A 13,640-nucleotide genomic window follows, 5' to 3' on the forward strand; every position below is an offset into this window, starting at 1 on the left:
TTTGGGAATTTGAATGTTAATTTTTTGACAAATACGAATTGTATGGAATATGCCGAAACAATGAATTGTTTAGTAGCAGTAATAGAATGCAATATTGAATTAGATGAAATTGATCAAAACAATATGCTTTTTTAAAACATTAGTATCTGATAAATCAAATAAATTGAATTTGTTACAGAATTCTTTAACTGTAAGAAGATGTTGACAATTAAAGTGTTATGTTGAGAGCAATTAATGGTCACACACGTGTTCTGCGACTTCTTCTTTCTGATCCATCCATTGATGTCAATGCCACTAACAACTCATCACGTACAGCATTGATCCGGGCAGCTCGTGACGGACATTTCGAAGCTTTAGAACTTCTCTTGAGTTTTCCAGGCATCGAGAAGAACATCGTCGACAAGAAGAATCGCAGTGCTCTTCATTACGCAGTTCTTCTCCACCACAAACAGTGCGTTGAGTGTCTTCTGAACGACAAAGATGTCAATCCACAACTTCCTGATGATTCTAGTTTCACACCTCTTCACATCGCTGCATCTAATGATTTCTCAGACTTAATCCGTCTTTTCGCCGATCGAGATGACGTTGACTTGAACTGCGTCGACTCAATCCAGTGGACACCTCTCCATGTTGCCGCTAAATGCGGCTCAACTAGTTTCGTCGAAGAGTTGCTTCAACACGAAAATGTCGATGTCAACCGTCAGAACTTGATGAAGCGAACTCCTATTTTCAACGCTATTGAAAACGAAAAAATCGAAGTTGTCAAAGTTCTCCTTTCTCGTGAAGACCTCGATTTGAGTGTTGTTGACAGCGAAGGACACACAGCTAAAGACGTCGCACTCCAGACAAAGAACGAAGATATCATTAATCTTCTTTTAAATAAATGAGTTTTTTTTATTTTTTTGTTTGTAAAAAAATTATTTTTAATAATAAAAAACGATAATAATAAATCCTTGAAAAATTAACGCACTTGTCTAAAAAAATGATAAATGATGTTACGTATTGGAAGCATATTTATCCTGCTTTACAGAAATATGTTGAAAAGTGAGTAAAGTTATGAATAAACTGATCCTAGTGAATGATATTGTATTACACAGAAATTGAATGCGACATTTGAAATTGTTTGCAATAGCGAGAGAATAGATTATTGAATGACAAAAATGCATCTTGAGTGTCTTTACTTATACTTGTAATGACAAATGTTCTTAAGGGTGCACTTACGCGTATCTGACTTTAATTCAAATTTCTGACAAATGGCGTGAAGTGTCATTGAAAATTAACCTTAAACATCTGAATCGAAGGACATGTAATACAGGTGTAAGTGCACTCTTAAGAAAAATTTTCCACTTCAAGATAGCAATGATATAATAGAATTGAATAAGAAATCGTTAAATTTATTATCCAACATCTCCCCAAGATACAATGTCCAATCATTTGTAAACGAAGAATATTACAAAATATCATCGAAATAACAATAATTCTTTTTGCTATAGTTTTATTCTTTCTGTCATAGCAAATTTCTATTATAATATTGAACTCTTTATTGAAATATCAGTTTGTTAATACTTAGATGCCTTACAAAGAAAACCTATTTCGAAATTAAGAGCCATGTTCCCGATATTATTGCATTACTATATCAGTACTAATTATTTAAATTCACTGTAACAAATACGAACTCTTTGAAAATTAAATTGAGAAATCAAGCCGCATCATCTTTTGAATATAAAGTTTTTCATATTTCAATTGATATTAAACAATTGATGAATGCTTTCGTTAATAATGGTCTTTAATTACAATTTTTTGATTATATAAATTCATAAATCATGAATATTAATGCCTTCGTCTAAAGGAAAATTGATGATATAAATCAAAAGCAGATCTCATAGGCTTTTTATCTATAATAGGAAACTCTGCTTCACACAGATATGATGAAAAGTGAGAAAGATTATGAATAGAATATATATTTTGAACATTATTTGTTGTAACTGATTTATGTTTTATCTATTATTCTGTCACAGAAAGAATTTTAACTGTAATTGAACCACCATTATTTGATAAATTCTTTTTCTGATCCTTTGTTTCCAAGAAATGAACAGTTTTCAATAAGAACAGTTGATCCAAATGCATAGAATGTTCCATAATCAGATTTTTTGTGTTCATTATTCAAAACATTACAAAAATTAAAATTATAGTTACCACTATCTAATTCTAAAATTATATAATATGATGTTGTGTTACAAAATGATGAATATGTTACGTTACTTAGACTTGTTGGTTCATATAGAAGTATTCCTGAGTCAAAGTTTGCTTCACAGAAACTTGTGTTGATTGATTTAACTTCAATATTTCCATACCAAAGACTATTTGTTCTAGGTTTTTCTAAATTTCCGCATTCATAAAAAGAACTTTCATAAAGATAATTTTTATTATTTGAATTATAAACTAATTTAACATATGAATGATGTCCTTGATCGTTTGTTTTTGATTTGTAGCCACATGTTCGGTATTGGACAATGGAACTATCACAGTTAAAGTAGAGAGATCCACCTTCTGTATTACTGCTGCAGTTAGTAAATGAACAATCGGAATTAAGGAATTTATTGTTTGTATTCGTAAAATAAATGGCACTATTGGTCGTAATAGCGATAAATATGCTTTCAAATATGAAACACTCATTATTTGTCGATTTAGCTGTAACGTTTGTGCCACAAATAGGTTCTGAATTAGGTGGTGTATTGTAAAAGAGTTCCCAAACATCACCAGAAGATTGAGAAAGATTAAATACTTTTTCTTCCTAAAATGAATTGTAAACTTCAGAAAACTACTTCCCTCGTCAAAATTTTTAAGAAAAATTTTTTATCTCTTCCATCAAGGAATAAAAACAGGGGAAAAGATATTACCATAAGTAATGAGTCGAATCCTTGCTGTCCAAAAGCGTGGCCTTACACCTTATGTTGCTTTTGATTGTCAATCACTTCCTTCCAAGTTAATTACAAATCAGAAGCATCAAGAAGAGTGACACGAAGCTTTACTTATTACTCAACAATTCTAAAAAGAACTGCGATTACCATCAGCATTTGAATATTATCAAAAATCAATTGAAGAAAGAACTTATAAATGAATACATCGAGTACATAGTATCACCATATGAATTAGATTCACAATTATCATATCTTGCAAGAACAAGATACTTTGATTGTGTTTTAACATATCTAACACCATTAATACTATACAAACTTTATGATTTCTTACAAGTTACTTGAAATAGATACCAATATTTCATAACTTTTCATAAATTAACACCCAACAACTTTAGAACTCTTTGTATATTCTTTTGATGTAACTATTCACCATCAATTACAAATCTTTCTCTGAAACTATCTCTTAAACTCCTTTTATAATACGAAAATTCAACAAATGTAATTATTTCTTCTAGATCTAACTAAAAAATACAGAATTTCCATACAAATTCTAATACATGTTTACCATTGTATTTAAAACATTCTTTTATCCTCTTTCATATGATCCAATAACAGAACCATTAATTTTTTTCATTCAGAATCTCCGTAAGAACACAACTTTTTTTATAATCATACATTTCTGCAGATATACTTAAACATCTTGTTCAAGGTTAAATTGACACCATTACTCTTTGGACCATTTGAATTTACCAAATTCATCACCATCTGTCCTTACTTCAAAACAAACTATTCTCCAAAGATTGAAAGTTTCAAAGTCTTATAACCATCACAATCTAAGTATTTCAAGTTCACAAGACTCAATGACAAACATTTCCAGATATCATTCAATTCCACATCATATTTCCAATCTATCAAACTAATAGTTGATTGAAAAAAGACGAAATTAATTTTGATATTTGTTCAAATTACGAAATTAACATTTTATTTTTTTCTCATAACACATGATATATCCAATGATATATATCATATTCATCTCTTTAATTCATTCATAAGAAATCAAAATTTATTTCTATCTCAGAAACAGAGATTTTATTTATTATTTATTTTCTTATTAATTGATATTTTTTCTTTCATAATTTCCATAATTTAATGCAGATTGTAGAATCCATTTTAACTTCATGAATAATGATACGCACAGTATTCCAAACTTATCTTAGTCGATACAGTTCCAAAATTTAATGAAGCCATCTTTGAGTGCAAAGTTTATGACTTGAAGTTTGTTTGTGAATATTCTTCACCAGTACAAGCTTTCACGTATTGCATAGAAAGTTGTTGAATAATTCCCAAGTGAGTGTGTTGTTACAATTGCCTGTCAATCATCATCATCAAACAAGACAACATTTGTGAAGCGTCTTTCCATTGCTCTTCGTGTTGTCTGTTACTATTCTATTGTTATTGAAATGAACTATTATTTTGTCGATCGCAAGAAGACACCAAAGGGCCCAGATGGCAAGAACGACTTCTAGTGCATTTGTGCCATCAATGTTTATGTTCTTGCTTATAATGTCCACACGTTACTTAAATGGGAAACAATTCTTCGCCGCAAGTACGATTTCAAGCAAGACAAGGGCATCAACATCGAAACAGAGAAACAGACACTTCCAGGCAACACATTCCTCATCCTTGAAGGCATTCACAGTTTGAATCCATAATTACTTGGTCCAACTGGTCGCGACATAGTCACTCCAATCTACGTTGCTCCACCTACACCACTTGTTGTCGACAATGACCACCACATCCTAACATCATATATTCGTCTCATCCGCCACATCATCATAGATCACAGGTACCTCGTCTATTCTGCTCGTAAAACAAACCACTGATGGACATCGGTCCGAGTTGGCGAAGAGAAGAACATTTTCCCATACCAAGGTGATGCAGAAATGTTCTTCAACTCTTCATTGCTTAAGGAACTTCCAGTTCTTTCTATCTACTGCCTCAATTTGCTCTCTGATGCCACAATTCCATATCATCGCTATCCACTCACCTCTGAAGTCACCCAGGAGGCTAAGCAACTCCTCAGAATGTTCTCCGGAAAACCTCTTGAAGGAGTTCCGCACATCTTGTGAATTTTCGAGTTCGTCTGTGTCTCTGACATAAAGTACTAAGAATAAGTTTAATAAACACCTAAACTCATAATAGTTTAATCAAAATAAATGCAAGCTATCAGTTTCGGATAAGAAAGAAAAATGCATCAACTCTGAAGAAGAAACGCGATACAACTAATATTGACGAGTTAAATTGCTGTATTCACAAACTTCATTGTATAACAAAAAAGAATAACTGTGAATATTTTTTTAACATTCAATTTTGATTCAAATTATAAGTTTTTAACGGAACAATTCACAAGTGAATATTGAAATTTGATTGATTGTCAAAAAATTTATTTATATTAAAACAATACAAAGAGAAATAATGAAATGATATGAATAATGATAAACAATTTCATATTTTGTGATAATATTCTTCTTTATCATTAAATCTAAAATAGGAAACTCTGCTTCACACAGATATGATGAAAAGTGTGAAAGATTATGAATAGAATATATATTTTGAACATTATTTGTTGTAACTGATTGATATGTTTTATCTATTATTCTGTCACAGAAAGAATCTTTAACTGTAATTGAACCAGAAAGATCTTGATAAAATTCTACTCCTGGTCCTGTGTTTCCAAGAAATGAACAGTTTTCAATAAGAACAGTTGATCCAAATGCATAGAACGTTCCATAATCAGATTTTTTGTGTTCATTATTCAAAACATTACAAAAATTAAAATTATAGTTACCACGATTTAATTCTAAAATTAAATAATTTGATGTTGTGTTACAAAATGATGAATATGTTACATTACTTAGACTTGTTGGTTGATGTAGAAATATTCCTGAGTCATAGTTTGCTTCACAGAAACTTGTGTTGATTGATTTAACTTCAATATTTCCATACCAAAGAAGATTTGTTGCTCTTTTTTCTAAATTTCCGCATAAATAAAAAGAACTTTCATAAAGATAATTTTTATTATTTGAATTATAATATATTTCAACATATGAATGATGTCCTCTATCAGAGTTTGTTTTTGATTTGTAGCCACATGTTCGGTATTGGACAATGGAACTATTACATTTAAAGTAGATAGATCCACCATTTGTATTACTGCTGCAGTTAGTAAATGAACAATCTGAGTTAAGAAATTTATTGCTTGTATTCGTAAAATAAATGGCACTATTTGTTGTAATTTCAATGAAGATACTGTTAAAAATGAAACACTCGTTTTCTGTTGATGTTGCTTGAACATTCTTCCCAGTGATTGGTTTTGGTGATGTTGATGTTCCATAAAAAAGTTCCCAAACATCACCAGCAGATTGTGAAAGATCAAAAACTTTCTCTTCTTAAGGGTGTACTCCGGTCAAAAAATGGGGACAGTTTGTCTCGCTAGGGCACCTTATAAAGCTGTATCAGCGCCCAAAATTTAGGATACTATTATATTAAGTAATTGGACCATGCTAGTCGGATTTAAGGCAAAGTTTTTAATTGATCATTTATTGATGCAATCATTTTCTAAAAGCAAGCTTACCAACCTTCAAAATATATTTACTGCAGGATAAAAATTATTATACCATAGATTACACAAATTTCAACAGAAATCAATATTATTTTTTCAAATCCCTCATGATTATTTAATAAATAATAGAATGTATATTTTATGTACTAGTTGTAGTTAATTCTCATATAACAAAATCTTTCTATACGTATTATGATACGCTCATTTTATTACATTTAGAATTATATTGAAATTCTGTATTTATTTGCTTCTTCAATATGCTAGCAACTATCAGAAGTATTGACAAGTAGCTTCGTTTCAACCATAGAGTTCGAAGTTTAATTTTCCAAATTCTATCGTAGAAATTACACGTTGGACTTTTTGTGTGCATTCAGTAGTAATTTTAATGCGTTTTCGAGTTATTAGGTATTTAGTGTGCAACTCTGCAAAAAAAGAAAATTCAATATTTTTATCAACTTGAATTTGGTTCAAAATAGTTGTATCAGCAAAACAATCTAATACATGTTATATTTTTTATTAGACTTTTGAAGAATTTGTTGTTTTCGATGAAGTACATGGTTTTAAGAAATAGAGCCATGCGTTTTAGAATGTAGCTTCTTTGTCATTGCAGAAACAATATATTATTAGCGCGCTATGTTATGTTGTATATTTATCTTGTTTTTGTTGTTTTTTCTTCACATTAGATTAAAAAAGTGAATTTGTAAAGTTTTCGATTTTTGATAGAACTCATTGAATTCGACCGGAGTCAGTGTCAGATTCATAGAACTCTTGCTATATGAACATTGCAACAATTCTTTAACGGTAGATTATATATATACCAAATAAGGAATCTACTCTGAGAGAATCACTTTCCAAATTTTTTCCGTTTAGCTTATGGATGTCGGATTCCACAAAAAATAAGGTTCTCAAGACACTTGGTGTCTTGGCCTTTTTTTTTGTACGTTAGAAATGTACGTTTAATCAATTTGCTCGGCGTTTGCCGAGCTCACATGCTGACATTCACAATCCTAACCATTTTTGGTATAGGATCTACAAATCTTCATTTTATAATGAAGTTCTCTTTTGGATTCTTAATTTGATCCTATCCAAAATGAGAACTTCATTATAAACGCTCTTTAAAGAACTCTCTGATCCATATTTTGTCAGAGATTGCATATCAATTACACTAGAGCAAAGTTCTTCCTGAAGATTAATCTTTTATAAGCTGATCCTCAGAAAGAACTTTGCTCTTTTCGACTTATATACAGAATCCAACGATAAATTGGGGGAACGGTATTAGCTACCCTAAAGTACTATGAATTTCTCTTCATAGTACCTTTTGAGAAGCTAAATACCGCTCAAATACATTGTTTTAGAGGTGATTACAAGAACCCAACATTAATGCAAAGTTCTTTGGGTCTATCTCAATCAATAAGGTAACTCAAAGGAGTTTGCATTAATTAAGGAATATCTTATTCATAAAAAGCATAAATACATTAATTATGAACAGATTTCTTTCGAAGACCCCAATTAAATGAGAGTCTTCGAAAGAAATCTGTTCATAATATAGTAAATACTTGAAAACAACTCTTTGGTGAGTAAAGAATGATACGTCAAACCCTAATTAGGATAACTCTGCAAGAGTTTCACTATTTAGTGAAACATCTTGTTGAGTTTTTTCTTAATTTATGATTGCTGACGTTCCGATGACCAGAGAGTACTTTTACAACGCTTTTAGAGCAGTATTAATACGAAGCCTCTCATTGAATGAGAGACTTCGGATTAATACTGTTCTATTCAAGTAGTCTCACTAAGCACTGACTTCCTGTAGACTAAAGAACTGGATTACATCTACTAATCAATTGATTCGGATGGAAATCAGAAAGCGTATTCGAGAAGATACAATCCAGAAGTGCAAGACTTAAGAATTCTAAGTTAGAATATCATAAGTACTGCAGTCCTGGATTGTAGAATTCATATGATGGCCAAGTGGAGAGATCATAATGATGCAGGATAATGTATGCGGCAAATGATGTTATATGCTTATAGAAGTAGGCAAATGCAGTACAATGATATATACTTTATATAAACATATAATATCATTTGACGTATAGCATAATATCAAGATAGCATAGCAAAATAAATTTTTAGAGGGTAAAAATATATGAAAATGGGTAAAATTCAATAGTGTCTGACCTATCGTTGTTTTTGATGGTGTCTTATGTAACCGTCAGACACATTCAAATTTTGAATGGTGTCTTGTGGTTTGACAGACACCTTTGAAAAAATAAAATCTCTTTTATTTTAATTATATAGAACCTTTACATATTATACTAGATTTTACCCGTTTTAATTGTTGAGTTTTGATATAATTTTTCTTTGAAAAATGCGCAAAATAAATTTGAAAATAAAAATTTTGAAGTCAAGACACTATGATGACACCTAGCAATTTCTCAGAGACACCTATCGTTGGGAAAATTACATCCGTAGTTTAGCTCGAAATGAAGTTAAGTTTTTAGTATTTTTTTACAAAATTTGATTTTTCTCAAAAATTTGGAATTTTAGGAAACAAAGCTCTTCGTGGTAGTATGTATTATAGGTATATGTATCTATTTCTCGTTGAGCAATGTCACTGCCTCTTGAGGAAAAAAAGATATGTTACATTTACTATTTTTCATATAAATTCCAGCAATTTTAGGAGTGCTTGCAACAAACATAAGTATCTCAAATACTTGAAATATTGAGACATGGACTTGGGTACATATATATAACTATATATTCTATAGCACCACGAAGAGTTTTCTCCATTCCAAGCTTTCAATATGGAGTTATAATGAGATCTTAATTATACTTCTAAAAACAATAAAATATTTCAAAATTTTAAGTGATAATTAATTGCAATTCTCTTTTATTTAATAGACCTCATATCATTCTATAAATATATCATATTATCATTTCTTAATATCAAATATTTAATTCAGGGGGAGGCAGTGTATGTGCCCTAAAATTGAATGGGTCGGAGTACACCCTTAAAAGAAATGTAAACTTCAGAAAGTTACTTCCCTTGTCAATATTTTTAATGAGTCGTATCATGGCTATTTAAAAATTTGGCCTCACCCCTGTTATTGTTTTTGATTGTTAAGCAGCCAAGTTTATGACAAATTAGAAGCTTCAAGAAGAGCGACGTGAACCATTATACTTATTGCTCATCAATTTTAAATAGAACGACGATTACCATCAGCATTTGAATATTATCAAAAATCAATTGAAGAAAGAACTTATAAAAGAATACATCGCGTATATCGTATCACCATATGAATCAGATTCACAATTATCATATCTTGCAAGAACAAGATACTTTGATTGTGTTTTAACATATCTAACACCATTAGTATTATACAAACTTTATGATTTCTTACAAGTTACTTGAAATAGATACCAATATTTCATAACTTTTCATAAATTAACACACAACAACTTTAGAACTCTTTGTATATTCTTTTGATGTAACTATTCACCATCAATTACAAATCTTTCTCTGAAACTATCTCTTAAACTCATTTTATAATACGAAAATTCAACAAATGTAATTATTTCTGCTATATCATACCAAAAAATACATAATTTCCATACAAATTCTAATACATGTTTAACATTGTATTTAGAACATTCCTTTTTGCTCTTTCATATGATCCAAAAACAGAACAATTAATTTTTTTCATTCAGAATCTCCGTAAGAACACAACTTTTTTATAATCATACATTGCTGCAGATATACTTAAACATCTTGTTCAAGGTTAAATCAAGGAAACAAGTATCCATCGTAGGAAAGATCATTAGCCATGAAGATAGCACAATCAGTATTGATTACTTGGTGAATGATTGTACAGGCAGTATCAAAGTTAAGAATTTCATTTCAGATGATAATCCAGAGCCAATTCCAGATGGAACATACGTTTTTGTTGTTGGACGAATTACCCCTGCTATTGAAGATGGAATATCTTCATTCACAATCAAACCCATAACAGAATTCGATCAAATTCCTTATCATATGCTTTACTCATTGTTCGTACACTTACAGACAACAAGAGGAACACCCCAGACTCCTCTTTCGCTCAAGCACCAAAGCATGTTGAAACATCCGCTCCAGCACCTCCTCCAATGCGATCAAGCGAAGACAGAGATGAAAAGATTAAGAATGATGTCATTGAATTCCTCAAAGAGAACAATTCAGATCGCGGAACTCCAGAAGAACAAATTATTCAACATTTCTCACACATATACTCGCAGAAGAAGTTAAGAAAGCAGTTGAAACAGCAAACTTTAATGGTGAAATCTACTCTACAAGCGAAGATAATTGTTATAATCCTTGCTAAATTTTGAATGATTTTCTCTTGAAATCATTGTTACTGATACAAGATTTAATTTGCTCTAATAAACCATCATTTTTCTGTAATAATTTTTTGAAATTAAAATATTTCAATCTCTTCTTATTTTCTAATGAATTTTTAATTAAGTAATATCTTTATATGGATTTCATAGCTCATTAATTGCACATTTCCTTCTAATTTTAAGTTTTTAGCTAATAATCTATTCAATATATTTTTAATAATCATGCTAGAACATATTGTAATAATTCACATGCGTTTTTATTTATAATACAGAATGCCCTCTCGCATAATAGCAAACTTATAGGAGTCGATACAGATCCAATGCTTAACGAAGGGTTTGCAAAGTTCTTAATCAGCGCAAGCTTTCATGTGTTACTCCAATCTATGCTGTTCCACTTGTTATCGACAACGGCCACCTCTTCCTAACATCAGGTCTTCGTATCATCGTCCGCATCATCATTGATCACAAGTACGGCTGCTTTTCTGCTCGAACAACAATCCACTGATGGTCATCCGTCCGATTTGGTGGAGAGAAGAACATCTTCCCATACCAATGGAATGCTGAAATGTTATTCAACTCTTCATTGTTTTACGAACTTCCAGTTCTTTCTATCTACGACCGCGCTTAACTCTCTGGGTCCACGATTCCATATTATCATAAGGATATTGGTGATTCGCTCACCTATGAAGTCACACAGGAGGCTAAGCGACACATCAGTATTCTCAACTTGTTCTGCCCAATTCCTCTTGAAGGAGTTCCGACCATCTTGTAAATTCTTTAGTTCGTCGGTGTCTCTGACTTAAAGTACTAAGAATAAATTTAATAAATAAGAAATATTTCTACATAACAAGTCATTTAGCCATTATTTCTACTTGAAACCACCAAAAAATCGAGATATAGGAAGAACAATATGCATTTTATTTATTTACTAAAGAAATACAAAGAGAAGTAATGAAATGATATGAATAATGATAAACAATTTCATCATATGTGATAATATTCTTCTTTATCTCTAAATCTAAAATAGGAAATCAACTTCACACAGATATGATGAAAAGTGAGAAAGATTATGAATAGAATATATATTTTGAACATTATTTGTTGTAACTGATGATATGTTTTACCTATTATTCTGTCACAGAAAGAATCTTTAACTGTAATTGAACCAAAAAATAGTTGATAAAATTCTTTTCCTGATCCTGTGTTTCCAAGAAATGAACAGTTTTCAATAAGAACAGTTGATGTCCTTCCATAGAATGTTCCATAATCAGATTTTTTGAGTTTATTATTCAAAACATTACAAAAATTAAAATTATAGTTACCCACGATTTAATTCTAAAATTGTATAATTTGATGTTGTGTTACAAAATGATGAATATGTTACATTACTTAGACTTGTTGGAACACTTAGAAGTATTCCTGAGTCATAGTCTGCTTCACAGAAACTTGTGTTGATTGATTTAACTTCAATATTTCCATACCAAAGATGATTTGTATAAGATTTTTCTAAATTTCCGCATTCATAAAAAGAACTTTCATAAAGATAATTTTTATTATTTGATTCATCAACTAATTGAACATATGAATGATGTCCTCTATCAGAGTTTGTTTTTGATTTATAGCCACATGTTCGGTATTGAACAATGGAACTATTACAGTTAAAGTAGATAGATCCACCATATGTATTACTACTGCAGTTAGTAAATGAACAATACAAGTTAAGAAATTTATTGCTTGTATTCGTAAAATAAATGGCACTTTTAGTTGTAATGGTGATGAATATACAGTTATATAAGAAGCATTCATTATTTGTTGATGTTGCTTGAACGTTTGTACCTTGAATTGGTTTTGAATTATGTGATGTATTGTAAAAGTGCTCCCAAACATTATTAGGTAATTGATCAAAGTGTAAATTATTTATAGTTGATGTGTGTTTTGATACTGTTATCTGAAAATCGTGATTGAATTTCATTGTTTTCATCAAAAAAATGAATCGGCATTATTTGACATTTCAATGATGTAAATGTCAAATAATGCCGATTCATTTGAATCTTATATTCAAGTTATGAAATTGCGATTCTTTTAGCTGTCATCAGCATTTTAACAGCTAGTGCATGGAAACAATGATGTAAATCATTCTAATCTTATATAAAAACATCGATTTTGCTGATTAAATTTTTGGATTTCGTAATAAAATGATCAATATTGTAAATAATTAAAGCTATTGTACTTACACATGATTTGTATATTATAAAATGTATGAAATATCGACTTAATTCGCTTGAAAATTTGAAATAGGGAGAATTTTATATAAAACGCCTAATATCTAACAATTATTACATTAAATGAATACTTAAATTTGAGTAATCGATGATTTATATGAATTCTCTGGTCTGAATAAAGAATATCGAAAATTAGTTTGATTTTGGGGTTGTTTTGATAGTATTGTCAAATGTAATGATGTAAAAACATGAATTTATTAGTAAATACATGCTCGTGTTTGAGTAAAAATAGATATTTGTTGTTGTGAAATAAGTATTTGATTTCTTGTAAATCTTGAATGAAAACAATAAGTTCGTATCAATGGGAAAATCGAATATGTAGCTATTTAATTTGTATCAAAAGAATTTTTTAATGAGAATTTAAATTTCGAAGAAATTTGTTATGTATCGTTGAGTTTTGTAATTAAAACTGATATGTTAATGATGTGATTTGCTTTTTTAAAA

At 30.2% G+C, this 13,640-nt stretch overlaps 2 protein-coding genes and 2 pseudogenes across 4 annotated transcripts, besides 1 other annotated feature; 3 read left to right on the forward strand and 1 right to left on the reverse strand.

Moving 5' to 3' along the window:
- Positions 1–218: 218 nt before the first annotated feature.
- On the forward strand, positions 219–887 carry TVAGG3_0823330 (2-5A-dependent ribonuclease family; the record flags this gene model as incomplete). The annotated part of the gene is made up of 1 exon (XM_051248141.1): positions 219–887. One exon carries the CDS (start codon positions 219–221, stop codon positions 885–887), a length of 669 nt encoding a protein of 222 aa, XP_051083616.1.
- Positions 888–1,205: 318 nt separating this feature from the next.
- Positions 1,206–1,332: a mobile genetic element.
- Positions 1,333–2,846: 1,514 nt separating this feature from the next.
- TVAGG3_0823350 (phosphoribulokinase uridine kinase family) lies at positions 2,847–7,434 on the forward strand (the record flags this gene model as incomplete). Its single annotated transcript, XM_001281452.2, has 1 exon — positions 4,865–5,050. The coding sequence occupies one exon, from the start codon at positions 4,865–4,867 to the stop codon at positions 5,048–5,050; it is 186 nt and encodes a 61-aa protein (XP_001281453.2).
- Positions 7,435–9,603: 2,169 nt separating this feature from the next.
- Positions 9,604–10,898, forward strand: TVAGG3_0823360 (annotated as a pseudogene). Its single transcript has one exon — positions 10,373–10,898. A coding segment is annotated over exon 1 (526 nt).
- A 933-nt stretch (positions 10,899–11,831) lies between these two features.
- TVAGG3_0823370 lies at positions 11,832–12,916 on the reverse strand (annotated as a pseudogene). Its single transcript has one exon — positions 11,832–12,895. A coding segment is annotated over exon 1 (1,064 nt).
- Between the last annotated feature and the right edge of the window lie 724 nt (positions 12,917–13,640).

Source organism: Trichomonas vaginalis, chromosome VI (assembly GCF_026262505.1).
Source record: "Trichomonas vaginalis G3 chromosome VI, whole genome shotgun sequence".
Classification (NCBI taxonomy): Eukaryota; Parabasalia; order Trichomonadida; family Trichomonadidae; genus Trichomonas; species Trichomonas vaginalis.